The sequence below is a fragment of the Brugia malayi genome (assembly GCF_000002995.4).
Source record: "Brugia malayi strain FR3 genome assembly, contig: Bm_v4_Chr3_scaffold_001, whole genome shotgun sequence".
In the NCBI taxonomy this organism is placed as follows: Eukaryota; Metazoa; Nematoda; class Chromadorea; order Rhabditida; family Onchocercidae; genus Brugia; species Brugia malayi.
The window spans coordinates 3,040,495-3,067,421 of NW_025062477.1; the positions used below are offsets into that span (position 1 = coordinate 3,040,495).

General features: G+C 26.2%; 4 protein-coding genes across 4 annotated transcripts; 3 read left to right on the plus strand and 1 right to left on the minus strand.

Moving 5' to 3' along the window:
• Positions 1-1,289: 1,289 nt before the first annotated feature.
• On the plus strand, positions 1,290-3,092 carry Bm6973 (Uncharacterized protein; the record flags this gene model as incomplete). Its single annotated transcript, XM_043079839.1, has 5 exons — positions 1,290-1,511; positions 1,721-1,844; positions 2,064-2,242; positions 2,440-2,633; positions 2,927-3,092. 5 exons carry the CDS (start codon positions 1,290-1,292, stop codon positions 3,090-3,092), a joined length of 885 nt encoding a protein of 294 aa, XP_042935773.1.
• Positions 3,093-8,308: 5,216 nt separating this feature from the next.
• On the plus strand, positions 8,309-12,127 carry Bm3585 (protein F46F5.4, putative; the record flags this gene model as incomplete). The annotated part of the gene is made up of 7 exons (XM_043079840.1): positions 8,309-8,462; positions 9,060-9,235; positions 10,021-10,220; positions 10,589-10,685; positions 11,044-11,120; positions 11,583-11,759; positions 11,899-12,127. 7 exons carry the CDS (start codon positions 8,309-8,311, stop codon positions 12,125-12,127), a joined length of 1,110 nt encoding a protein of 369 aa, XP_042935774.1.
• A 1,479-nt stretch (positions 12,128-13,606) lies between these two features.
• On the plus strand, positions 13,607-16,564 carry Bma-cof-2.1 (Olfactomedin-like domain containing protein; the record flags this gene model as incomplete). Its single annotated transcript, XM_001891551.2, has 10 exons — positions 13,607-13,861; positions 14,049-14,155; positions 14,229-14,299; positions 14,424-14,605; positions 14,733-14,871; positions 14,989-15,086; positions 15,311-15,408; positions 15,704-15,866; positions 15,989-16,195; positions 16,358-16,564. 10 exons carry the CDS (start codon positions 13,607-13,609, stop codon positions 16,562-16,564), a joined length of 1,527 nt encoding a protein of 508 aa, XP_001891586.2.
• Positions 16,565-25,096: 8,532 nt separating this feature from the next.
• Positions 25,097-26,741, minus strand: Bm17610 (Uncharacterized protein; the record flags this gene model as incomplete). The annotated part of the gene is made up of 6 exons (XM_043079841.1): positions 25,097-25,250; positions 25,346-25,427; positions 25,654-25,829; positions 25,956-26,230; positions 26,341-26,461; positions 26,698-26,741. 6 exons carry the CDS (start codon positions 26,739-26,741, stop codon positions 25,097-25,099), a joined length of 852 nt encoding a protein of 283 aa, XP_042935775.1.
• Positions 26,742-26,927: the final 186 nt, after the last annotated feature.

The following is a 26,927-nucleotide window of genomic DNA, read 5'->3' on the forward strand; positions in this document are numbered from 1 at the left end:
TTTTCCACTTGATTTGCTTGTGAAAAAAAGATAAATCATTTATTGATCAATAAATTAAAATTAGTTAGTATTTAGTTTTTAAATTAAAACTAATCAAATCTAAGAATCAATTACAATCAACTAAACTGTTAGAATTAAATATCGTCCAAAAAGCAGTAGAACACGTTTTGATGGCGTAATATTATGATGACCAGTTGAAAAGGAAAACCGGTTTTGCGCATTTCAACATTTCCATTGTTCAAGCTTTCCTTGTAGAAAAGCGCTCTTTTACAGACATTCATCCGTTCATCTCATACACGCGCGCAAATAAGCCATTAAAAACACGCTTTTTATATATGTATATATACATATAATGTAAATAAATTTTTTAAGCAAAAAAAAAATTTCTAATGGATGAATGGATAATTGAATGTGTGACATTACCGCTAATAAATTGGATATGCAAAAAAGCACAATGACATAATCAAAATTTTGTCACTTTTTTTTTTTTTTTTTGATGACAATAATATTAGTGAAAAAGTTAAAAAGCGTAATGTAAAAAAAGGAATGAAAATGTTTCAAAGATAAAATAATAAATAAGTAAGTTTTACGATTTATTTTTAAGTAATTTAAATTAAATGAGCAGAAAAGTAAGTAACTTTTGGGATATCTGACGACAATGCATTAGAAAATATGAAAAAAAAAAAAAGATGGAAAAATTAAATTATTTTGTTATTTTAATTAACTTTTATGATTTTTTTTTTTTTTTTTTTTTTGTTTGATTTTACTCTTTGATACTTTTTTTTTTTGTACTTTTAGCTTACTTTTTTTATTTCAGTGATTTTTTTTGTCATTCATTCTTTAAACATTATTACTTATGCAAATTAAATGCTTAATTTTCATAAATTTTTAAAATGAACTTATTACTATTATTATCATAAGCGCAAGTAAAAAAAAATCAAAAATAAATAAAATTGCTTTTTGTAAAGAAAATTACACCAAAAATGTTATTTAAAACCTTAAATAGTGGTAATTTTTTTTTTTAAAGCAATAATTAATATTTTTAGTTGATAAAATTTAAAATAAATAAACAGGTTTTTTCTTTTCCCTTATCCATTTAATGATTTTAAAGTGTCTTTCAATTTATCAATTTTATTTCTGAACTTATCAATTCATCTATTATTTTGATTAATTGAAGAGCTATTTAGTTACGCTAATTAAATTTTATATAGGAAGGAAATTTTTAATTAAATTTAATATTTTTTTAATGATAAATAATTCAAATAATTTTTGCCAGAACACTATTTATGATGGCAGCTTCGACAGTTGTACCAGCAAAAGATCGCTTACTTTTATGTGAAATTCTTCCAAAGTTGCTATGCTGCAGTGAATACGTTTTGAATAAATATTTTATCGATTGGTTAAATTATATAATTGCTAATTGTCCATATAAAATGCAAAATTATGATGAATTTATCACATTGGTCATTGGATTTTATCAAAAAACAGAATTGCAATTCTACAATGAACAAGTTAGAATGCTTACATTTTTTTCTATTTGATTATTCAAAAATTTAGGATTAAAAGTTTTAATTGCTAAATTAAAATTTTATAATCAATATTTTTTAATAATCATAACTTCATAATTATATCAGCTAATATGCAATGAACTGATTTTTTTTTTTTGGTTCAATAAATTTTCTAAATAGTTTAATGGACTAAACAAAGTTTACTAATTTAGATCACTTCCATTTCAATAGCACTTCCAATCATATTATCTATGCCCACTATTCGATCGATCAAAAAATCAATAATGTTTATTAAACCAAATTTATTATCTCAAAAATTATTTGAACTTCCAAAAGGTGGTTAAATTTTTTTTTTTTTTTATACTATCTTGACATTAATATTTATTTTACTTTCATGAATTAAAAATCGATATGCCATCAAATAAAAGTTTAATAAGGATTAATAAAGATTATTGGCATAATTTCACTTTCTAATAAAATGATTTTCTCCTCTCATGTAATATTTCATAAATTTGTCCTTACTCTTAAATCAAATTGGAAATCAATTTTTTCTAGCATCAACTTATCAAACTTACGATAACTATATTCATTTAAATCAACAATATTCGATCACCAAACTATCACAATCTAATTTGCCATCTCATTGTGGTATCGGAAATTCTCGATCACCTTACTCAACATGTTTATCAAGAAAGCTATTTGACAAATTACTCTTAATTTGTTGTCAGCAACACGTAAGCTTCGTTCTGAAAAAAAAAAGTTTTTTTTTTTAAAAAAAAAAATTTACTTCTGAAAATTGAAAGATTTTAGTAAATTTATATTCAGATGTTTATTTTAACTGATAATTTTATGTCAACCTAACATGGCTAATAGTTAAAATTTAATTTTTTATCAAGAATTTTTTCTGAAATTTTAGATGCTTTTATTATAGGTATCATCAAATTGTTACAATTTATGTACATACGAGCATCGCAAATATATCGCAGTGGAAACGCTAATATGGTCGATCCAACAAAATGCTTACGATCTTATGCATTTCAGCAATATACTGCACTGCGGGAATCGAGATCGAGATTGTCACCGTTTTCATGTGATGGTATCACCACCAAAAGCAGTTGATAATAGGTAGGTAAGCTAAAAAGGAGCATTCGTTCTTAGTTTCTTTTAGTTTTATTGCTATTTAAAAAAAAAAAATTCTTCAACTATATTTTATCAAATCTTAATTAAAATTCAAATATTACTAACAAATTAAAAACATTTTTTGGAGTATTTAATAGTAATACCTAATTATGATTTTGCTTCTTATATTTTTATAGATTTATTCAACTTAAACAATAAATTAATTTTGAAATATTCTCCAAATAATTCAATTATTACAGCTAATCAGTGCTATTAATTATCATAATGATTTTTCATAGGTGCTTCTTCCATACGTGCAGTATATCTCAATCAGGTGATGAGATTGAAATTATTGAAAAAACGATTTGGTCTATCATAGCAACTGGAATGTTTTCATGTATTTTGCATGCGATGACATATAAATACACATACGATCAATTAATAAAAATAAAAATTAAAAAATAGGAATGAAAAAAAAAATATATATATACTATGTCTTTCGAAATTATTTCAAATTTTTTCAATAATTATTTTTTAAGAAATAAATATAATTTTGCACAAAAAAAAAAAAAAAAAAAAAAAAAAGAAAAACTAATTTATTAGTATCACTTCAAATAATTTTAATTATTCATATTTGAAGAGTTTCTTTTTATTTTCAAAAAAAAAAAAAAAAAGAATTTATAGCATTGAATTATATGTATGACAAATAATACTAACATTAAGTCATATTTGCCATGGCCAGGCTTATTTTGTTTTCTGATGATTGCAAAAGTTTTTGAATTTTCATCATTTCAATAAAATTTCCACAGGAAACAAAATATTACATTAATTAGTTGTTTGTTCTTTCATTTTCACTTTTTTTTTTTTCTTTGCTGAATCAAATGGTTATTTATTATTGTTCTCTTGTTGTTTCACGAAAATCTTTGCATTCGAAAAAAATTATTTTTCTGCTGCTACATGAAATTTTTTCAATTTAAATTTCAATCAATTAGTTTAAATTTTTCATTGACAGAAAAAAAAAGAAAAACATAGATGAGAAATAAACAAACGAAAGTTTGATAATTTTTAATTAGAAGTAATAGCAGAAAAATAAATGAAATTCAAATTTTTTTTTGAATTTTTTTTTTTTTTTTGTTTGCAGTGTATCTACCAGATATAAACTTTCGACCAATTTTCTTTCGCGATCCTTACATAAGTTCGTTTTGTTTGTTTCTTTTTTTTAAAATATTAGTATTAAAATGCCTGCCATGGCCCTAAACTATTTTTTGAATTCCAATGATCTTGTTTATCTGCCGTTGAAACTGTTAGTTTTAAAAATTTTTATATTTTCTTCCTCATCTTGCATCCCTTTCTAAATCAAATTCATGATGCTATCTATCCTTTTATAAAATTGAAAAATAATCAACAAAAATAGAAGTGAAAATTGAAAATCACATTGAGCTATAGATTAAAAGCAAATTAAATAAATTAAATTTAAATTTTTGACTATTTCCAAAGTTGGATAGGCAAATATATGAAGCTAAACCAAAATAAGCAAACCTATTTTCTGCAAAAATTTCAGAATTTTCAAAAAAGCCCAATTTCTTTTCAACTTCTTTCATTTAAAACATTTAGCTACTTTGTTTTATTTCTCCTACTTTTTTTCTTTTTTTTTTTTTTTTTTTTAACCAAAGTGTATATTAAATTCATGGCTGGCGATCAAATTTCATGGGAAAAAATTTTGTTTTTTAAAATTCAATTTGATAATGCTAATAATTATTTCCTGATCGATCCCTTCCTGTTATTTTAATCTGTCATTTCCTCGTATAATTGAGATTCTAAGAACAAAAACTATTAATATTGGAACTAGTAGCTCAACTGTTTATCATTTGCATTTGGTATTGGCATTTTTAATTGATACCTTTCAACGTTTGATCATTTCTTCTATCCGTTCCACAAATATATATTGCTCGAGTCGATCAGTATCAGAATTAATCAATAACTCATTCCGGTGTACTCGGAAATTTGGAATTAATCCTGCTTTCAATTAGTGGCTTCTTTCGTCGTTAAAAAAAAAAAAATTAATTTTATCGTTATACTTTGAAATTTTCAATTTCGAAGAAAAATTTGTAAACAACAAAAGTTCAGGAATTTTCTCAAATTTTGATGTATCACTTATTATAAGCTTCAGATGATTTTAAATTTTCCATTTTTTTTTTTTCTTTCCTCCATTAAACTATTCTATTGTATATAATGGAATCAGTACAGTCGAAAATTTTTACACTGTTCTTTATAATAATAATAATAAAAAATCTTTTTTTCTTTTTCTCAAGCAATTTTTATTATTTGTTATTACTTTAGAAAAAAAAAAAAAAAAAAAAAGAAGAAACTGCCAGAATTTAATATTAATATGAAATATTAGTAATATTGAAGAAAATGTGCTAAAATTTGATTTGAAAAGTATAAAAGAGAAAGATTATCAAATTTAAAATTTGTATATCAAATTAAAAGTTAAAAGTGGGAAAAGCAAAAAGGAAAAAGATGAGAAAAAAGGAGAAAAACAAATGAATATAATGAATGATTGGATAAAAGAAGAAAATTTAGTCTTCAATCTTAATTCTTGGTATTGAAGCTAAAATTGAAGAAAATGAGAGTACGCTTCCCATTTCAAAGAGATTCTAGCGTGAAATTTCACGTGGAAATTTTTTTTTTTTTTGATACTAAACGTAAATGTTAGTGTAAATCCTCGCATAATCTCAAAGCGAACAATTAAATTTCTACAACAATTATGTAGTCTAGAAAATGATAAGAAATAAGCAGAGAATGGTAAAATTTGAAAAATTCTACAAAAATCAAAAATTTTTACATTAAAATCAAAACTTTATTCCAAAAAATTCTAATTCGAATATAAAAATTAATTTCTATTGAATGATTCAAAATGAACTTTTAATGCAGTGTTTCCTGTAGTGAACTCATTCATTCTTTTTATCCATAACTGTAAGGAAAAAAGAGAAAAAGAATCGACAAGAAGAAAAAAAAGATTCCGAAAAAAAAAAAGAAAAAAAATTATTTTGGGTATTATTTATACTAAAAATGAAAGTTTGACAATAATATCAATTAGGATTGGAATAATTCAATTCAAAGCATGCAAAAAAAGGTTAGTAAGAAACTATAATTTCAACAAAGCAGTTAATAACAAGAATGTCAACAAAAATAGTCGATAATAACAAGAATGTCAACAAAGGTAATCGATAATGGCAAGAACGTCAATAAAAGTAATCGATAATAACAAGAATGTCAACAAAGGTAATCGATAATGGCAAGAACGTCAACAAAAGCAGTCGATAATAACAAGAATGTCAACAAAGGTAATCGATAATGGCAAGAACGTCAATAAAAGTAATCGATAATAACAAGAATGTCAACAAAGGTAATCGATAATAATAAGAACGTCAACAAAAGTAATCGATAATAACAAGAACGTCAACAAAGTCGATAATGGCAAGAACGTCAATAAAAGTAATCGATAATAACAAGAATGTTAATAAAAGTAGTCGATAATAATAAGAACGTCAACAAAAGTAATCGATAATAACAAGAACGTCAACAAAGGTAATCGACAATAACAAAAATGTCAACAAAGGTAATCGATAATAACAGGAATGTCAACAAAGGTAATCGATAATAAAAGAATGTCAACAAAGGTAATCGATAATAGCAAGAACGTCAACAAAAGAAGTCGATAATAACAAGAACGTCAATAAAAGTAATCGATAATAACAAGAACGTCAACAAAGGTAATCGATAATGGCAAGAACGTCAATAAAAGTAATCGATAATAACAAGAATGTCAACAAAGGTAATCGATAATAGCAAGAACGTCAACAAAAGAAGTCGATAATAACAAGAACGTCAATAAAAGTAATCGATAATAACAAGAACGTCAACAAGGGTAATCGATAATGGCAAGAACGTCAATAAAAGTAATCGATAATAACAAGAATGTCAACAAAGGTAATCGATAATGGCAAGAACGTCAACAAAAGCAGTCGATAATAACAAGAATGTTAATAAAAGTAATCGATAATAACAAGAACGTCAACAAAGGTAATCGATAATGACAAGAACGTCAACAAAAGCAGTCGATAATAACAAGAATGTTAATAAAAGTAATCGATAATAACAAGAACGTCAACAAAGGTAATCGATAATGGCAAGAACGTCAACAAAAGCAGTCGATAATAACAAGAATGTCAACAAAGGTAATCGATAATAACAAGAACGTCAACAAAGGTAATCGATAATGGCAAGAACGTCAACAAAAATAGTCGATAATAACAAGAATGTCAACAAAGGTAATCGATAATGGCAAGAACGTCAATAAAAGTAATCGATAATAACAAGAATGTCAATAAAAGTAATCGATAATAACAAGAATGTCAACAAAGGTAATCGATAATGGCAAGAACGTCAACAAAAGAAGTCGATAATAACAAGAACGTCAATAAAAGTAATCGATAATAACAAGAACGTCAACAAAGGTAATCGATAATGACAAGAACGTCAATAAAAGTAGTCGATAATAACAAGAATGTCAACAAAGGTAATCGATAATGGCAAGAACGTCAACAAAAGCAGTCGATAATAACAAGAATGTTAATAAAAGTAATCGATAATAACAAGAATGTTAATAAAAGTAGTCGATAATGGCAAGAACGTCAACAAAAGCAGTCGATAATAACAAGAATGTCAACAAAGGTAATCGATAATGGCAAGAACGTCAATAAAAGTAATCGATAATAACAAGAATGTCAACAAAGGTAATCGATAATAATAAGAACGTCAACAAAAGTAATCGATAATAACAAGAACGTCAACAAAGGTAATCGATAACGGCAAGAACGTCAATAAAAGTAATCGATAATAACAAGAATGTTAATAAAAGTCGATAATAATAAGAACGTCAACAAAAGTAATCGATAATAACAAGAACGTCAACAAAGGTAATCGACAATAACAAAAATGTCAACAAAGGTAATCGATAATAACAGGAATGTCAACAAAGGTAATCGATAATAAAAGAATGTCAACAAAGGTAATCGATAATAGCAAGAACGTCAACAAAAGAAGTCGATAATAACAAGAACGTCAATAAAAGTAATCGATAATAACAAGAACGTCAACAAAGGTAATCGATAATGACAAGAACGTCAATAAAAGTAGTCGATAATAACAAGAATGTCAACAAAAGTAGTCGATAATGACAAGAATGTCAACAAAGGTAATCGATAATAATAAGAATGTCAACAGAGGTAATCGATAATAACGACAATGTCAATAAAAGTATAGTCAAATAATGTTTCAGTGCAGAAGCTAGAAGTAAATAATCAATTTAACGATTACTTCCAGTGTTTGCTTATGCTAGTTATATTCATTCTTCTATATTGAACTTTGATCTTTCTTAAAATTTAGCTTTAATACTATTTGACTTTATTTTAATAAATTCTTGAACGCAAAAAAAAAAAAAAAAAATTTCTTTTCAAAAATTGAATATTTGATCAAAAATATGGAAATTAAAATTTAACAATTCAAAGAAGGTCCCAAAACGAAGGCTAGCCGTTGGTGAAAAAAAAAAAAAAAAAAAGAAAAGGAAGAAGTGCATATACTTCAAATAATTTAGAAAAACAAATTGCAGTCGTCGAATGCGAAGACGAAGAAGAATATGGGGTGTCCTATTCATTTCTTTCTTTGTCACATTTGTCATTTATGAAGAAATCTATGTGACCATTTACTATTTATACAAGAATTATTATGGTACCACAGTTATTCGTAATATTACTGTTAGAAGATCTGAAGGTAAATGATTTTCTGACCGTTTTTTGTTTCTTTTTTCGTTGTTTTTGATTTTGAATATGTTTGATGATATTTCCTAGGATTGATTAAATTCTCGAAAATTTTTGGTTTAATGCTTTACAACTTAGAAAAACTCTGCTAGTTTTTGATGTATCCTTTAAATATATAAATTAGACTGAACAGTCATTCTTTTAAACTTACTTCACAAATAATAGTGCAAAAGTAAGGGAATGCATTTTCGAATTTTAAGAACAATGATTTTGATCACTTCCAAATCTTTTCTTTCTCGAAATCAAGAAGTAAAATTTCTAATTTTATCATGCATACTAGATATTTCTCGTTCATATGATCAAATTTCGCAAAAAAAAGCGCAAAAATTTGAATTCATACAGTGACAAATTCTAAAACTTAAATCTTTTTTAAAATTTTGAATTTTGCCTACACTAATTTGGATAGTTATAATAACAATTGCTCCAATAATTACTACCAGTGTTATCGGAAAGTAACAATTATTTATATATATATATTTATTCTTAATGGTAAAAAAATTTTTAGATCAAATTAGTACTATAATCTGAGGAACTGATCAGAAAATTTCAGACCAAAAGTTGATTTCGATAGCAATAATTACTGTCCTACTAAATCGCAGTAATTACGATGAATATCGTTTAGCTCAGGAAAGCTTCGAATGTTATGCATTATATCATAATTACAAATGGATTGTTATTGATTTGTCGGCAAATGATACGCTACAAAGATTATGTCCTCACGAAGATGTAATTAATTCTTTTCTTCTTTCAAAATGATTACTATTCGTTAGTATTGTGATAATCAATCGTTGTTATCGTCTTTCTAATCATGAATACTAATGATTAATATGATGATAAGATAACAAATAATAGTTACAATAGATTTGGAAAACGAAGAAGAAAATGATTGTAAAGATGTAGTGATGAATTAAACTTAGCTTATGAAATATCGAAATGCTAACATGAAGTTAAAGAAGAATTCAGTTTAGCTTATGAAATATCAAAATGCTTCAAATGACATATATTTAAATAATCATAATTGGAATTTGTTCTTAATCGGTAATTTACTAAAAATCTTATTTGTTCTTTATTTATAATCCTTACTTAACAACAATAATTGCTTACATTAATAGCAAATAAATCAAAAATATTAAAAGAATAAAAATACTTCGAGAATAAGCGATCGATTTGTTAAGTGATTATTTTACTAAATAATCAGTAACATTCCATACTGTATTTATATTTACATAAAAGAATCGGCAAACAAAGATGATTAAGAGAATGATAGTAGGAGGGAAAATTGGAAGGAACATGATTTTTTAATTTCTTTTGTCATTTACCGCCCTGTTTTTTTTCTTTTTTCATTATGTTTTTATTTTTATTTTTAATTCCTATAGGCTAACTTTGAATATCAATTCAAAAAGGCACTTTGTTAGAGAAATATTCATTAGATTAAAAAAAATCAAATGTTTCATGAAGAAAAATTCATTTTTATCAAGAAAAAAATTACAACAATGACCTAATAATTTTAGTTCATGTTTGCCCGACACTGTGTCACAGCAGAAATAATGAAAGAAGCAAATGATATTCAATGGTTTCTATTTATTGATGCTGATATGGGAGTTATTAATCCTAATCATTTGATCGAAGAATGGATTGATAATAGTGTAAATCTCATCTTATACAATCGAATTTTCAATCACGAAGTAATGGCTGGGAGTTATTTAGCAAAGTTAGCTGTAATCATTTTTTCATACTTATCACATTATCAGATTAACTATTTTGGAATTGAGAAATTACGAAAATTTTTTATTTTGACTTGCTTTTTTTTTAAGTTTTTTTTTTTTTTTGTCATTTGATAATGTACAATGAGAATACTTTTATTGTCATTTTATTATCACTTGACAAAGTAGTCAATCTCAGTGAACAAAATCTAATTCCATTTTGAATTATTCAATTAACTGAAAGAAATTGAATCATTAAAGTAAATTGTACATTACTTGGAGCGTCTAAAATTTAATATTATTACAGGATCCCGCTAATCTCGCTTATTGGAAATCTTGAAATCAGTTTTTCTTTCTGAATCTAACTAATTTGCAGGAATACTCCATATTCTCAGAAATTTCTTCAATTTTGGGCAAATTATGAACCACAATTGCAATTTCCAGCCTTTGGGTCAGATAATGGCGCAATTCATGTAAATTAATTAATTATTTGTTAAAAACATTTGCATCTTTGCGCTAGTTATTGTAGCTATTCATTTTGACTTCAATTTCATTTTCGTACTTTTCAGAATAGTTTTATTTAGTTTTTTTTTTTTTTTTTTTTCTTTTTTCCTTTACCTTAAATTAGTAATAACTTATAAAACATTGTCTATTTATATTTTATTTATTTTTCCATAATATATTTCTGTTGAATGATTCACTTTTGATAAAAAAGACATACTTCAAAGCTTATCACATCAAACTAAAATATAAATATGATCGGGATGATTGATAAGATAAATCGATTCAATTCTTATTGCTCATTCTAATCTGTAAAATTTGACGTTGCAGAATGTTTTGCTCGAACTTATATTTCCTGAAAAAGTCAGTGAAAGAAAATTTTGTGAAAGCGTTTGGATGGAAGCAAAGTTCGTAACTTTAATATATTCCTTGAATTCTTGAAATAATAAATCATTATTTTATCCATCTCTTGCTAGATGATAGTTACATTGAAAACATAGCATCTAGTTTCAAAAATCCAGACAATACGTAATTCCTAACGTAGAATTAAACAACTGAGTAACTTATGCCAATTATATGCATTAAATTAAATTTAATTTAGTATAAGTTGACTTATTGAAATGATAAATCAGAGAGAGAGAGAGAGTCTTTTTGTCCATCACTTCAAGCTTATTAACTGATTAATCTTTTCCAAGTTTTATTTACTTTGTATATGTTCATTGTCAAATAAATGATGATTAACCTTTATGGTAGACATAAAATTTAACAAAATTTCATCAAATATTAGAAAATATGGGAATGTTAATAATATACTTTGAAAAAGGAATTCTTTCTTCTCATTTCAAATTTTATATCCAGCAATGTTACAGGAATTTTGATGATTTAAGTCTTTATGTAGCTTGCGTTCGAAATATTACTGATGAAGCAACAATCTGGCCAAATCAATTGCGAATTCTTCCAAAAGGTGAAGCATGGGCTCGTGATACTTGGATTACTGATTCGATGTGGAGTGAACGAGATTTCATCCTGCACGGTTGGCAAAAACGGTTAGTTATATAAATCTTTAACTTTCCTGAATAAATGATTCAAATTTACTTCGATAATAACACATTATTGTTCTACTCATAGAATTATCTTCAATATAATTAATATTTTCTTTTGATCCAATCAAATCATTTATTTCAGACGAATTAATCGGATTGTGTTTGCTGGTTGGCCATCGCCGTTAGTATCGCATAATTTCAATCTTTCATTTTGTACCAGTTTTGATACAGTTTCATCAAATTGGCAATATAAAGATACATTTATTAGGAGTAATTCTGAAGTGGAAAGATGGCTTAATAAAACAATTATTGCTTCAAGTCATGACTTTGAAAAACACTTGAAATTACTTAGCAGTCGACAAAGACTGTGATTTTAAAAGAAAAAAAAAATATGTTTCTTGTTCTATTTTAAATAAACTCTATTAGCATCATATCTTATACGAACTGATAACAGTTTTCTAATATCGCAAGACTAGCTCGTTTTTTTCTTTAATAAAAATTCCGGTGCATTATTGAATAAATTACCGTTTTTCTAAATTCTGAACCATAATATTTCTAGAGGCTTTCGTTTGCTATTATTTAATTTAGTAAGAATACCATCTATGGTATAAAAATTATTTTGCCATTCAATAGTTTCGATGTTTTTTTTTTTTTTTTTTTTTCTTTTTTAAAGAGCTATTTTAAATCGATTAATAATTTTGAATATTTAAAGACTAAATGCATTTTGTTTTGTTCTTTAGTATAAATCAGATAGAAATGATTAGTTCTTCCTGCAATTATGTGATTTGATCTTTTGCTTTACATTACCAATTAAAACTGCTGATTCATTTTCACTTATTCTCAATTACTCTAATGTCTTTCTTCATGCAACTTTTCCTTTTTTCTTTAATTTGAATTTTACTTTTTTTTTTTTTTTAATTTTTGAGATCAGTTTTAAACTACAATATTATTTCACTCCTGTTCGTTATTGTATAAATATATAAATCATTCATACTGTTTGGTGCTTGGTTATTTGCTTTATTGGAATAAATTTTTTGATTTAAAATATTAGCACCTTAAAATTTAATATTACTTCATAACTTTTCAAATGTATAAAAATATTTATCACTGACACATTTAATTATCAATGATAAAATATTAGGAATTCGAATATTTATTACACTAAAAATTTTCATCCAGAAAAAAATTTAGGAAAAGCCGTTTAAAAATAGGAATGAAAAGTAAGAAGAAATAAGTTTCGAAGAAGAAATAAAGTCTCATACTGATAATCACTGATAGTGATAAACGAGCTGCAAGTTTTATGCATTGAAAATGAAATAAGTAATCCAAAATTGTTACGATTATCATTCAGAACATTTCGCTATTCGTTACTCTAAGAAAGGACTTTTATTAATAACTACCATCTATTGTTTGCTTACTTTGAAATAATATATTAACAGTTAGTAGTTTGAAATGAAAACGTAAAAGGATTAGAATTGAAATAATTCATTTCACATCAAATTGTTTATATTACGGGTAGGAGTAACTTAATAAACAATATGTCTTGCAATCGTTAGTATTATGTTACATCTATTATCTATTATTTTTTCAATAACTGCTATATGAACTTCATTACTTCTACATTTTATTATACAACAATGATTATCAGGTAAAGGTTAAAGAAGCAATTGTTAGAAATAAATTTATTAATTTATTCTATCTTTTCCAGCTTAGTAGTTCGACAAATACTTCAATAATTATTAATTATAAATTAGTTTGAATGTAAAATTTTCTCGCAGCATATTTGCCTCATTTTTATTCGTGAAATAAATGAAGGAAAATTTTTGTACAATTTTATAGGCTTCATTAAAATGTCGGATGATGAAAGGAATTTGAAAAAAGTGCGTTACCTGGAATATTGTCAGACAATTTGCATATTGTTAACTTTACTAGCATTTGCTGATATTTACTCACGTATCGGTGAGATGAAAACAAATTGTTGGTTAATAAAAGATGAAATAATTTCAAGACGTAATCGACGTGCCACTGCATCATTACATTCCGTTCAAACTCTGTTGAATACATCAAAAGATGAAGTTTTGATGCATTCATTGTCAAAAATTAAGGTTTCAGAATAAACTTGAACATATCAAATGCATTCATTTTTAAATTTAAATTTCACTAGATTTTAATTTATCCTATAATATCGGTATTCAAAAAAAAAAAAAAAAAAAAGAAAGAAGAAAGAATTCTATTGTTTTTGAATTTTATGAGAGAATTTTTTAAAATATGCAAATTAATTTGCTTCATCAGGCTAATGAATTGCTTGAAAAATGCTTGGAAATACATCAGTATTGTACGGAAAAATCTGGTATTGATCGTGGACCGCCTGGTCCAATTGGACCACCAGGGCTACCTGGGTATGTTACATTTACAAATTAAATTCTAACGATGAAATTTCACTCACAGCAGTGAAATTTGCATAATTTCTAGAAGTCCTGGAAAGCCTGGACTACCCGGACAAGAAGGTCTAATTGGAATACCTGGACCTCCGGGTCCACAAGGTAATTGTTTTTTTTCTGCTTCTAAGCATTTACTTGACAATATTCGATATATATTTGCATTATACTTGATACCTTATAAAAGTGCAAGAAAAAAAATTTTTTTTTTGAAGTTTGAAAATTGTAGGGCCTCCTGGTATTCCCGGAAAACCCGGAATTTGTCCAAAATGTCCAGTTGCTGAGAATTTTGAAATGCTTCGTAAAACGGAATGTCCAAAAGTTGAACCAATGCAATGTCCAACACAGATAACAGTTGACGATGAAGGCAGAACACGATACGCTGAACGTCAATTACCATATTTTGTTAGGGTCAATTGTTCTATCATTTATCTTTTTTTCATTTCTTAATTAATTTGAAAAGAAAAATTTCAGAAATGGATGATAATATTGAAAGATTATTAACTTATGTCTTAAAAGTAAGATATTATTTTAACAGATACTTCTAAATGATACCGATGTGTTACCGGAAATTGACAAATGTATTCGCATTTGTCTACCAAATATAACAATACCATCTGATATAGATATTCCACCAACCAGCACCGAAATACCGTACATCGAAGGAGCAACAGCTCGTAAATTTTATTTTATGCAAAAATTTTTAACTTTTCAGCATTGAAATTATTGCAATTTCTCATTTTTGGTACTACGATATTCACTTTATTACTTATTTTAAAAATTTTCAATTATAGATTGTTACTTGGATGATGTTGGTAAACCAATATTTCATGCTCATTCTAATACTTATTTCGGATCATGGATGCGTGATGCTTATCCACAAAATGGAAAAGTATGCTAGCACTTTGCTTTCAAAAAAAAAAAAAAATTTCAAAAAACAATGGTAATATTGGAAGAAATAATTTATTGATTGACTTCTCTGATTTTTTTTTTCCTTTACTATGAATTGAACATACTTTTTAAAATATATCATTGGCTAATTAAAATATGAAAAAAAAAAATCATTGAATAATTAAAACATAATTTTTCTTAATACAACAAATAATTCGATTAAAGGATATGATGAAACGTTGGATGACAAAACATTTTCAAGGTGACACAGTGGAGGAATATTTAGACGAAGGTGACATGCGAAGGCAACGAGCTTTTGTCACGTTAGTTTGTGACTCATATTTGAATCCATACAACATAATAATAATAAAAAGAAGAAGAAGAAGGAGAATAAATAATAATATGTTAAAATACAAAAAAAAAAAAAAATAAGTGTATCATTGACTTTTTGATTAACTTTAGGTCAAAATATATTGATATAAGTACGTTCAACGCTACGAGCTACTTGGAAAAGTTTCAAAAAATAATTTAGAATAAAGATTTCTTTACCCAAAAATAAATTGATTTTTGGAGAATTGTTAGAAATAATTAAATTAATTTATCTAATTTAAATTTTAGTCATCATATGCCTTATCTATATGATGGAACAAATTTGATATTTTTCAATGGCTCAATATATTTCCATCGTGCTGGCACTCCTAAAATTGGCAAATATGAGTTAAGTTCAAAGGATTATAATGAAGTGCTAATTGATAAGCATGCAGCGCATAAAGGAAATAATGTAAGTTACTTTCATTTAAAAAAAATCTATGGGTATTTTTCAAAAAATTTTCTCAAACTTTTTATAAAATTTTTTCACAGTATTTTTTAAAATTTGAGAAATTTAATATGAAAAATTTCTAGTACTTATTTAACTTATCGATGAATTATTTCGATTTGGCTGTAGATGAGAATGCTTTATGGGTACTGTTTCATTATGAGGATGAAGAGTACTTATCAGTGGCTAAATTAGACATTAGCAATTTAACAATCTATGAAACTTGGAATTTAACTTTGATTAATCATACCGAAGTGGCGAATGGTTTTGTCGTATGTGGCGTACTGTATTTGGTTTGTTTAAATTTTATATTAAAATTGTTTGTTTTTTTTTTTTTTTTTTTTTTTTTCGCGAATTATTGTTGAAAATGGAAGAATGGTAAGCTAATATTTGAAGACTTTGATAATGAAATATAACCATTAGTAGCATTTTTCATTTAAAACTTTTTTTTGCAGGTAAGAAGTTCATATGATTTAAAAAGTGAAATAGCAATTGCATATGATCTCTATCGTAACAAATATCGTAAACCAAATATTCATTGGATTAATTTATACCGAAATGCTAATATGATATCATATAATCCTTATGATAAGCGAATTTACATTTATGATCACGGATATTTGCTAACTTTACCAGCAAGAATCACTTGGAGAGCTAAATAGAGAGAGTTTTTGAGAGAAAATAAAGAGAGAGAGAGAGAGATTGTGGATCTTAAAATCTTTTCATTATTTGCGAATTTTTTTTTAATTATATCAACATGATATTGAATTATCAATTGCATTTATATCATTTCAGCAATTTGTTTTCGTCTTGTATTTATTTCAGTACTTTGATAAGTACTTTTTACCTCTTCAGTATATTACTTTGATAATGTCCCATCTTTCCTTTTTACAACTGAAAATAAACTTTAATTAATTATTATCCTATCATAAAATTAAAAAAAAAAGAACTAACTGAGTAAGGTTTCATCAGAAAATCATTCATTAGCTCTACGTTATTTTTTAGAACTTTCTTCTTTCGTTTGTAACGACACTTACTTGTTCAAATGTTTTATGGTAAAATCTGTAAATAGAAAAAATAAACAAATAAACTCTGGTATTAGCAAATTTCAATTTAATTAAGTGTTTAAACTACTAAAAAATATAATTTAATTAGAAAAAAGACATAATTTGAACTTAATTGATCATTTTCTATGCTCTGTATGGGCACTGGTCACACTCTGTGTGGTCATTTTTCAACTCAAATATTAAATTAAACTTTAATAATTGAGTTTTAAACATTATTTCAGCATTAAAATTGATTAAATTTTTAAACAGTGATAGTTTTAAATCGTTTTCGCAATTAAAAATAAATTTTAATTCAAATTTAAACTTTTGAATTAAGAAAATGTTGCAATTAGTATTAGTTATTGTATATAGAACTTAAAAATAAGATCTGTTATTTGCAAATTTCAATTCAATTAAGTGTTTAAACTACTAAAGAATTTTATGTGTAATTGTTGTTAACGAATAAAAATTATAAAAATAGATTCATTCGCAACAGATTCGTTTATACTAACTCCAAGTCACAACCAAAAAAAAGTTTTCTAACAAAGGCTTATACTTTTGGATCTAAAATTCTTGGATTTGTTATTGTTTTCTTTAGATTTCTTTGATGAGTAATCTTTATGCATTTTATATGTTTTATTTCTCACAGAAATTTTATGATATCCTTGGTTTATAGTAATAATTTTAGTTTTATTTATAGTTTCTTACAGCAAATTTTTTTTTTTTTCATTTTTCTTTATTGGAAAAATGCATAATTCCATTATTTAGGAGTAACTAATGAAGTATTCATCAGAGTATGTAATTTAATAATTTTCCAAAAAATTAATCTCAGAATTAGCAACTAAAATAGAAAATATTTTCTAAGTATATACCTTATTTTTATTTAATATTAAAATTATTGCAAGAAATAAACTTCATACACATTCGAGATTTTGTTGAAGAGTTGATTTCAATGCTACTGTAAATTTCTAATTTTTAATTTTTTCATTTGTGATACTCTTTATTGAACTTAATGAGATTAATCAAACATTGCTTAAGCTAACAGTAGCAAAAGTCTTCAAAAATAACAGAGCTTAAAATTTTTGGACAAAAAAGAAAGCCGAAATTAATTTCAACGTATAATCAGAATATGTCCGATTATATCGCATTGCATCGTATCATTCGTATATTGTAAATAAATAATTTTGCTTTCAGAATTTCATTTATACTAAAATAATTTTTATAATACAGCGAAATATTTCATTAATTAAAAATTTATTCATTCTGTAAAAGTTTAATTCCAGAGATTATTTGCAAAATATTATCACAGATGCACTAATTAATTAATTAATTAATTCTTCAATACGCTGTCGATTACAATGATCGCAGATAATTCTTTGAAATGAATGTTTTAAATATTTCAGTTATTCCATCTTCCATTATTTATACTACAGTACAAATTTTATGGTAAATAAAATTATTGCAATGAGGAAGTGTGATTGATTTGCAACGTTTAATTTAACAACGTAGAATTAAAAATTCATAATGATTTATAATTTTTCATAAATTTTATTTTAAATTCAGTGGAAGAATTCTTTCTACTAAATGAAGTTTGTAAAAACGTTTATCAACTATTTATCAACTAATTTGTAAAAACGTTTATCAACAATCATTTCTATAAAAAGGTTCTAAATTTGCCATAAAATAATAGGTATAAGAAAAGAATTATAATTGTCATTTAAATTCATCCAGAAAAAACAAGAAAATTGAATTATGAAATTAAATCGAATTGTTGAAAAAGGAGAATAATTTTAGATTGTTTCATTTAATTTTATTATGTGATCGGATGAATAAAATACAGAAAGTATTTTCTCTAAAATTAAATGAAACAATCTATACAAATGGTTAGCCAAGTAATCAAATAGAAACAATGCAAATATGTCAAATGAGCCAAATGTTGAGCCACGAAGAAAAAAAAAAGTTATATCGAATAAAATTTCAAATTTCTTAAACTTGATTTTCATTTTCAATTTTTTTTACACCGTGACTGGTAATTTGATATTGGTACATTTTAGATAGTTGGCATTTATTGGCCAGCAAAAAAAAAAAGAAAAAAAAATTGAGCAGAGCAGTTCAACTATAAACTCTATACAATACGTACCAATAGCTCTAAAAAATTCCATAAACTAATTTAGGATAAAATTCTCTGAGATTTCCCACATTTATCATTATAATAAAACCGGATTAAATTACTTTCTGAAGCGATACAATCAAGCTAATTAATCCGAATTTCCTTGCCAAGGAATGACTTTCGACAAGAGAATACAAATATGCACTAATAGTACCAAAAGCAGCATCGATACTTCTCAAAATACCTAACCTGATAAGTCTTATGTTTTTGCATAAGCAGCGGCTATCCGAAAAAAAAAAAATGACAAAAAATGCTATTTTTATTTCATAATTTTAATCATTCTATGTTTATAAATTATTGTTATTATTTCATTTCATTTTTTTTTTTCGAATAATTTTAAAAATTTCCAAAGCATATCAACAAATAAAAGTAGAAATTGATTTTATTAATTGTATTTAGCAAAATTTCTCGAAAGAAAAAGAGTACGCCATCAAATCTAAGCACAGTCATATACAATTAAGTAAAATAATATAGGCCATTTGACAATTGTATGTTGTACGAAAACTTGGATATTTCCTGCAAGATTCAATCTTTCTTGTTTATCTGAAAAATTTCAAAGTCTCAAATTGGTTCAAATAATAATTAAACATTAAACAAATGTTGTTTGTTTCGTTTAGAAAAAAAAATGCTGCTTAATTAAGTAGTTAATTTTTTCAATTACTTAGATAGGATTATGAAAAAGGAAAGATGTTGTTGTTGTTGTTGTTATACTGAAAAAAATAAAAAAGAATAGCTTTGGGAAGAAAAAACATTCAAACAAATTGATCATTGATTGAATTAATTAATCTTTTCTTTATTAATTATTCACTCATCATAATTCTTTCACTTATACATCCTATCAAATCTCTCTTCTCTCTCTCTCGCGATATGTCTTAATTAGCCATATCTTATCACTAATCACTAATTCATACTGGATGATAATTTTTATTTCTTGTTTGCCATTAATTATTGCAAAGTGCATAAAAACAGTGATAAAAGATTAATAATTAAGTAATTTGGTATTACTAAATACAATTAATAAAACCAATTTGTATTCTCAATTTTTGCTAATTTTTTCACTCGAATACAAACTTTTACTTGCTTACTCGAATACAAACTATTCAATTGATCAATGATCATTGAATTTGTTAATATCTGTAACTTCTTTCTATTCATAAATATTCGCTGTGAATAATTTTCATTTTTGAAAGTACTAATATGAACCAAATTGATTATAATTGTGATGATTAAGTCTCCTGACGCACAGGTGGCACGTTTGATTTCACGTTGCTGATCGATAAATGAAGGTCACATTCAGGTTACTTTTGAAGATTTGCAGATTGCTCTCTTCCTTATAAAATTGATTTAATCAGCAAAATCATTTCATCACATCTATCTATTTGACATATAAATTAATTTTAAAAATCATTCCTTAGAAAATAATTTTTTTTTTCTGCTTCATAATTTTTAGTATTTATTTTATCACTCATTTCAGAAAATACTTAAAGTAACTTACTTTCAGTTAATCAGAAGAAATAATTGATGTTATTGCAATAAGGTCATGTGACACGATCATGTTAAACGCCGTTTCACTCTTGATAGCTATAAAAATCCCTTGCCGCTTTGCCTCTAAATTTCTTCTTTTTTAAAACATTCAAAGAATAGATATGGAGTAATTTAACAAATAAAATAAGGATAGATCTAAAATCTAAAAGTCAAACTACGTATCTCACATGATTCGATTGGAATGATTTATTTCACATTTCTTAAGTTAGACCAATCAACATTAATTAATTTCAAGCAATTAATAAATACTATCGGCAGTGAAGTTTTAAATGGAATAATCACTAATAATTTAAATATTCTTTTAACCTAATTTACATTTGTTGACGTTGAGGAGCACTACTGGTTCACCAAACATCATCACTATGTTTCATTATGCAACTTGCTTCACTGAAATTTATCGTGGATTCAGTTAATTAAAATCAGCATTTCAATAATTAACCAATTTTAATTCACTTCGTTCCACTTAATTAGTGTGTACCTCTTTTGAGGACTGTTAATGTCTTCAAGTCAATGCTAAGGTTTAAAAAGTTCAATTTCATATTTAAGTTCAATTTTTTAAAAATCTTACTACTAGTAATTTTGCTTTTTTTATTATTTTTTAAAATCTACTTTCAAAAAAAAAAAATCTACTTTCATTAATAATTGCTAATAAATAAATTTACCAGGAGAGAATGACAAATCTCTTTTAGCAAGTTCGGATACTGCACAGTAAACTCTGACGATAACATATACTTCCATAAATACTGATAACGAATTCCATACTGCAAACAACTAGTCGAATTGATAATATCAGCTATAAATAAAAAAGCATGCAATTAATAAGTGGTAAAGCTAAGAGAAAGCATGCAATAAGTGAAAGTAAATGTAGAAGTAGTCTAAAAAAAATGCATGCATTAATATTGACAAAAACGAACTAAGTAGTTAAAAAGAAAGTGATCAAAGTTAACAAAAAAGCATGCTTTAATATTAACAAAAATGAACTAAATAGTTAAAAAAAGGTCATCAAAGTGGATAACAAGCATGCAGTGAGTAAAGCTAGCCAAAATTCATGCAAAAACAAAATTAATAAAAAAGCATGGAATTAATAAACATTAAAATTAACAAAAAAGCATGCAATTAATAAATAGTAAAGTTAACAGAAAGCATGCAGTAAGTAATGTTAGCCAAAATTCATGCAAAAATAAAATTAACAAAAAGCATGCTAGGTAAAAAGAAAAAGGTAATCAAAGTGAATAAGCATGCAGTTAATAAACATTAAAATTAACAAAAAGCATGCAATTAATAAACAGTAAAGTTAACAGAAAACATGCAGTAAGTAAAGTTAGCCAAAATCATGCAAAAACAAAATTAATAAAAAAGCATGCAATGTAAAAAAAAGGTAATCAAAGTGAATAAGCATGCAGTTAATAAACATTAAAATTAACAAAAAGCATGCAAAGTAAAAAAAAAGGTAATCAAAGTGAATAAGCATGCAGTTAATAGACATTAAAATTAACAAAAAGCATGCAATTAATAAATAGTAAAGTTAACAGAAAGCATGCAGTAAATAAAGTTAGCCAAAATTCATGCAAAAACAAAATTAATAAAAAAGCATGCAATTAATAGATAGTAAAGTTAACAGAAAGCATGCAGTAAATAAAGTTAGCCAAAATCATGCAAAAACAAAATTAATAAAAAAGTCATGCAAATAATAAAATTAATAAAAAGCATGCAAAGTAAAAAAAAAGTAATCAAAGTGAATAAGCATGCAATTAATAAAAATTAAAATTAACAAAAAGCATGCAATTAATAAATAGTAAAGTTAACAAAAAGCATGCAGTTAATAGACATTAAAATTAACAAAAAGCTTGCAATTAATAAATAGTAAAGTTAACAAAAAGCATGCAGAAGTAAATTAGCAAAATTAAAAAAAATTAAAAAAAAGCATGCAATTAATAAACAAAATAACAAAAAGCATGCAATTAATAAACATTAAAATTAACAAAAAGCATGCAATTAATGGATAGTAAAGTTAACAGAAAGCATGCAGTAAATAAAGTTAGCCAAATTCATGCAAAAACGAAATTAATAAAAAAGCATGCAAGAACAAAAAAGCATTTAAAGATTATTGTTGTTGGAGGAAGTAAAATTAACAAAAGATCGTGCAGTTAATACAACAACAAAAAAAGAAATTATTAATATAAGCTAGTAAGATACTATTACATAATTTTAATTAACTAAAAAAGCATGCAATTAGTAAAACTACAACGAGTGTAAATCACTACCTTAGTAAAATATAAAGTATTATACAGTAAAAAGTTAGCGAAAAGCATGCATTAAGTACAAGTGAGGAATAAATGCGAAAAGAAGGTAAAAAAAAACTAAAACAAAACCTATAAAAAATGAACGGGGGCATCTAGAACTACAATAAAATTTATAAAAAATATGTTACTAGTTAAAACTAAAAAAATGCGGCATGCTTTTTAATAATAAATCCAAAATTATAATTAGAGATTTAAAGATCTAAAAATTCAAAAACAATTCCAGTAAGAAATTAAAAAAAATAGAAATTATAAAAGATAAAAAAAAAAAACAAAATTAAAGCAAATAATTCAACCTTTAAATAAACCTCCCAAAAGTCGATAATTCAGACTAATTTCAATAATTTTCAAGATATTTCAAAAATTAAAATGTTGAAAAGGGAATAGAAAATTGGGAAAATGAAAAAGATTATAAAAACCCACAAATATTTAAAAATTTAAAAAAATCAGAAAAAAACTAAAATTTAAATAACTCAGAAATTTTCAAAACTCAACGAGAACAAAAAATAAATCCCTAGAGAAGTTTCAAAATTTCTTAAAAATCTCAGACTTTACTAATTTTAAAATTATTCAATAAGTAATAAAACATATCTAGAATTTAAAAGCCAATTCAAAAAGCTTCACGATTTAAGAATTTAAAATTTCTTTCAGAATTTCAAATGCTCCAAAATTTTCCTCACACACTAAATCATAAGTTACATCGAGGGTAGGTATAACTCTACCTATACCTACTCTCGATCTCTTCTACCACAAAATATTGTACCAAATGGCAATTCAACAAAAAAAATTAAACCTAGACATTATCAAATTATTCAATGATACCACTATTTTCTAATTCGATAATTCAAAAAATTAGGTTAAAATGTAAGAAAAAGCTTCAAAAATTACTCAATTCCAAAAAAATATGTTTAAATGTAAAATGCTGCTATTAACTATCTAATATCTAATATGATATTAAAATATTCTAACAAGACAAAATAAACAATCAAGATATTAGTAAACATAACCAACAAACTTATTACAAGAAACGCAAAATCAAATATAAGTTGTATCCAATACTCATAATAAATTAGATGAAAAATGAAAAAAATAACAGAAAAATTAACAGGAAAGAATTAGATAACATTGAAGAAAAATGAAAAACATATGTAATAAAAAAGTTTAAAAATAACAGATAAAGTAACATAAAATGTGAAAAACAGAAAAAAAAATCATAGATTATTTCAAAAAAAAAAAGAAACAAAATCATTAGTAATAACTAGAAAATTATTATAAACATCAAAAATTTTCATAGTAATAGTTAAATTAGAAACATTAAAATAGAACAATAAACTTTTAAAAAAGTTAGTTGCCCAGAGAGGGCAAATTAAAAAATAGAACAAAACAAGATAAAAACTGATAAACAAAAAAAAAAAAAAACAACTGAATTCAATCAAGTTTGATTTAAAAGTAGCTATTTTCGAATTTTGTCCACGAAAAAGAAATCCCTTTCACAAACTTTTTGATTCTCAAATACCACTACAAACAATTAATATTAACACATGCTAGCATAAAATGAATGAGCTTCATGCCCATTTTTCCATATTTTTTTTTCACAAAATTTACAATTTTTTATCAAACTCTGAATTCAGTTGCTTTTACATTGTAAATTATAAAAAAATTTTTTTCACTAATTTTTTTTATTTTTTATTTTTTTTTAATTTTTTTAATTTTGTTAATTTTTTTTTTTTTTTTTAATTTTTTTTGTTTTTTTAGTTTTTTTGATTTTTTTTGTTTTTTTTTATTTTTTTTTCATTTTTTTGTTTTTTTTATTTTTTTTTGATTTTTTTTATTTTTTTAAATTCTTTTCATTTTTTTTTTAGCGCAATACTAACCTGCTTCGGGCAGAAGACTGGAGAGCCGGGACAGGCAGTAGCAGGTCAGCCGCGTGAGGAGGGCCGGATGTTATCACTGGCCTGAAAGAAAAATTGCTGGTTAGAAAAACTATGAAATCCACTTTCTGAATGTTTTGTTTTCTGTACATTCGAATTTTTATTTCCTTTTCAATTTCAAATTTCTTAGATATTAATAGATATTAATAATTTCTCACCTGGAATGAAGAGGTGGTTGGCATCCTCTTCTCTCCCCACTAAGTCAAGTCTGCGGCGCTTGACCTGCCTTTCGTTGATCACGGCCGCACACGCTCTCGGGCACCAATCGAGAGCGTGAACTTCTGTCGCCGCTCTCTTTTGCGCGGCCGTGAATCCGGGTGGCAGCAGGAGGTAATGGCCACAACGAGCGCAAAAACCTGAAATATTCATAATGAATTAGTCCGCCAACATTTAGATAAATCAAATATGCTAATGTTTTTAAAAACTAATTGCAAATTCTGCTTAGAAGTACTTACCATCCTGCTTATGCATTCTCGAAGCGTGAATACGCCACCCTTTCAATGTACCAAACTGCCTGCCGCAGATACCACACACTGAAAATAGAAGTGATTAGAAGATAGTAAGGAAGTATAAACTGTTTTTTAAAGCGTCGATATAGGTGGAAAATTTGTGACCGTTTTGAAACATCATAAAGAAGAACATTGTAACATTTCACTCATAAATATGATTTTGTCAGTAAAAGATTAAAGTATGATTATATTCCTTTAAAATATTACAAACATAAAATCATCTTCTAACGTTATTAAAATTATAAATTACCGATGTTCCTCTCTTCATTCGCTTGAACCACCGTGTATGGTTCTGCTTGCGGCACTAGCAACTCCCGTCGGAGCTGCTCCGGAAGATCCCCTAAATCAGCGGGGTGGAATTCTTCCGGTGTTGCCGCAACCGATCTATGCGTCGCCAGAACCGGAACATTAATCGTCCTCGTCCTTCTGAAATAGTTTCAAATTTGGTTTAAATTATTCAGCAGATAAAATTAACAAAAAGTTAGCAATTGTTCTAGTTATTACTTTGTTTACTACATGGTTACTACATTTATTTCAGATATCAAAGCTTACAGGACGAGTTCGCGAACCGATTCGACCGGTTCTGCAACGGCATTTGGTGCCACCGGTGCCTCAGTTTCTTCATCGCTTTCCGGCAGAGGAGCCCACTCTGCTTCCGTTGGCCAATTCTCGGCCTCATCAGTATCATTAGTTTCAGGCAGAGGGGCCCACTCTGCCTCTTCTTCGTAAAATGCCTGCTCCTGAGGCACCGGTTCTTCTCCATCCTGCCCTTCGACCTCCGACCTCCTCTCCGTATCCTCCAAGCAGGTTAGGAGCAGGTCTTCAATCTGAAAAGACCACATTTTAAGAAAGTACTTTCTATAACTCTTCATATAAATTAGAAGTATAACTCTTTCTATAATCCTTAATTGATGACAAAAAAGAAAAATGAATTTACCTGCTCCCTTTCGCGCATATATTCCTGTAATGCTTGGAGCATTACAGGTTCACGTTCCAAATATACCAGAACGTCGGAAATAGTCCGACGTTCTGGATTTTGGGCGACACGCGAGCCCGCTCTATAAAATTATCAAATTAATCAAATGCAAATTGATGATAAAACAACGCCAAATTATGCGTTCCAATTATATTAAAATTGATCACAATACTACTTATATCAATCATCAAATACCTTGCAATTTTTCTTTAACGCAATTCTAATTTTAGAAAAAAAAATTGAAAAAATAATTTATAAAAACATTTCCTACTTAAGTAATATTTCCTATTGAAGGGATATATGAAAATATCTACTTACTTCCTTTTGATGCATTCGATAAACGGCGCTATGATTCTCAGCATGTCGCACAAAAATTGTATTTTTCCTGAAATTAATTTCTCGATTATATTTTGGAAAATTTCGCACAATCTCATCTTTTTTAAGTCATCAAATACCCTACAATTTTTTTTTTAACCCAGTTCCAATTTAAGAAAAAAAAAAAGTTGAAAAAATCATTTATGAGAATCATTTAAAACATTTCCTACTGA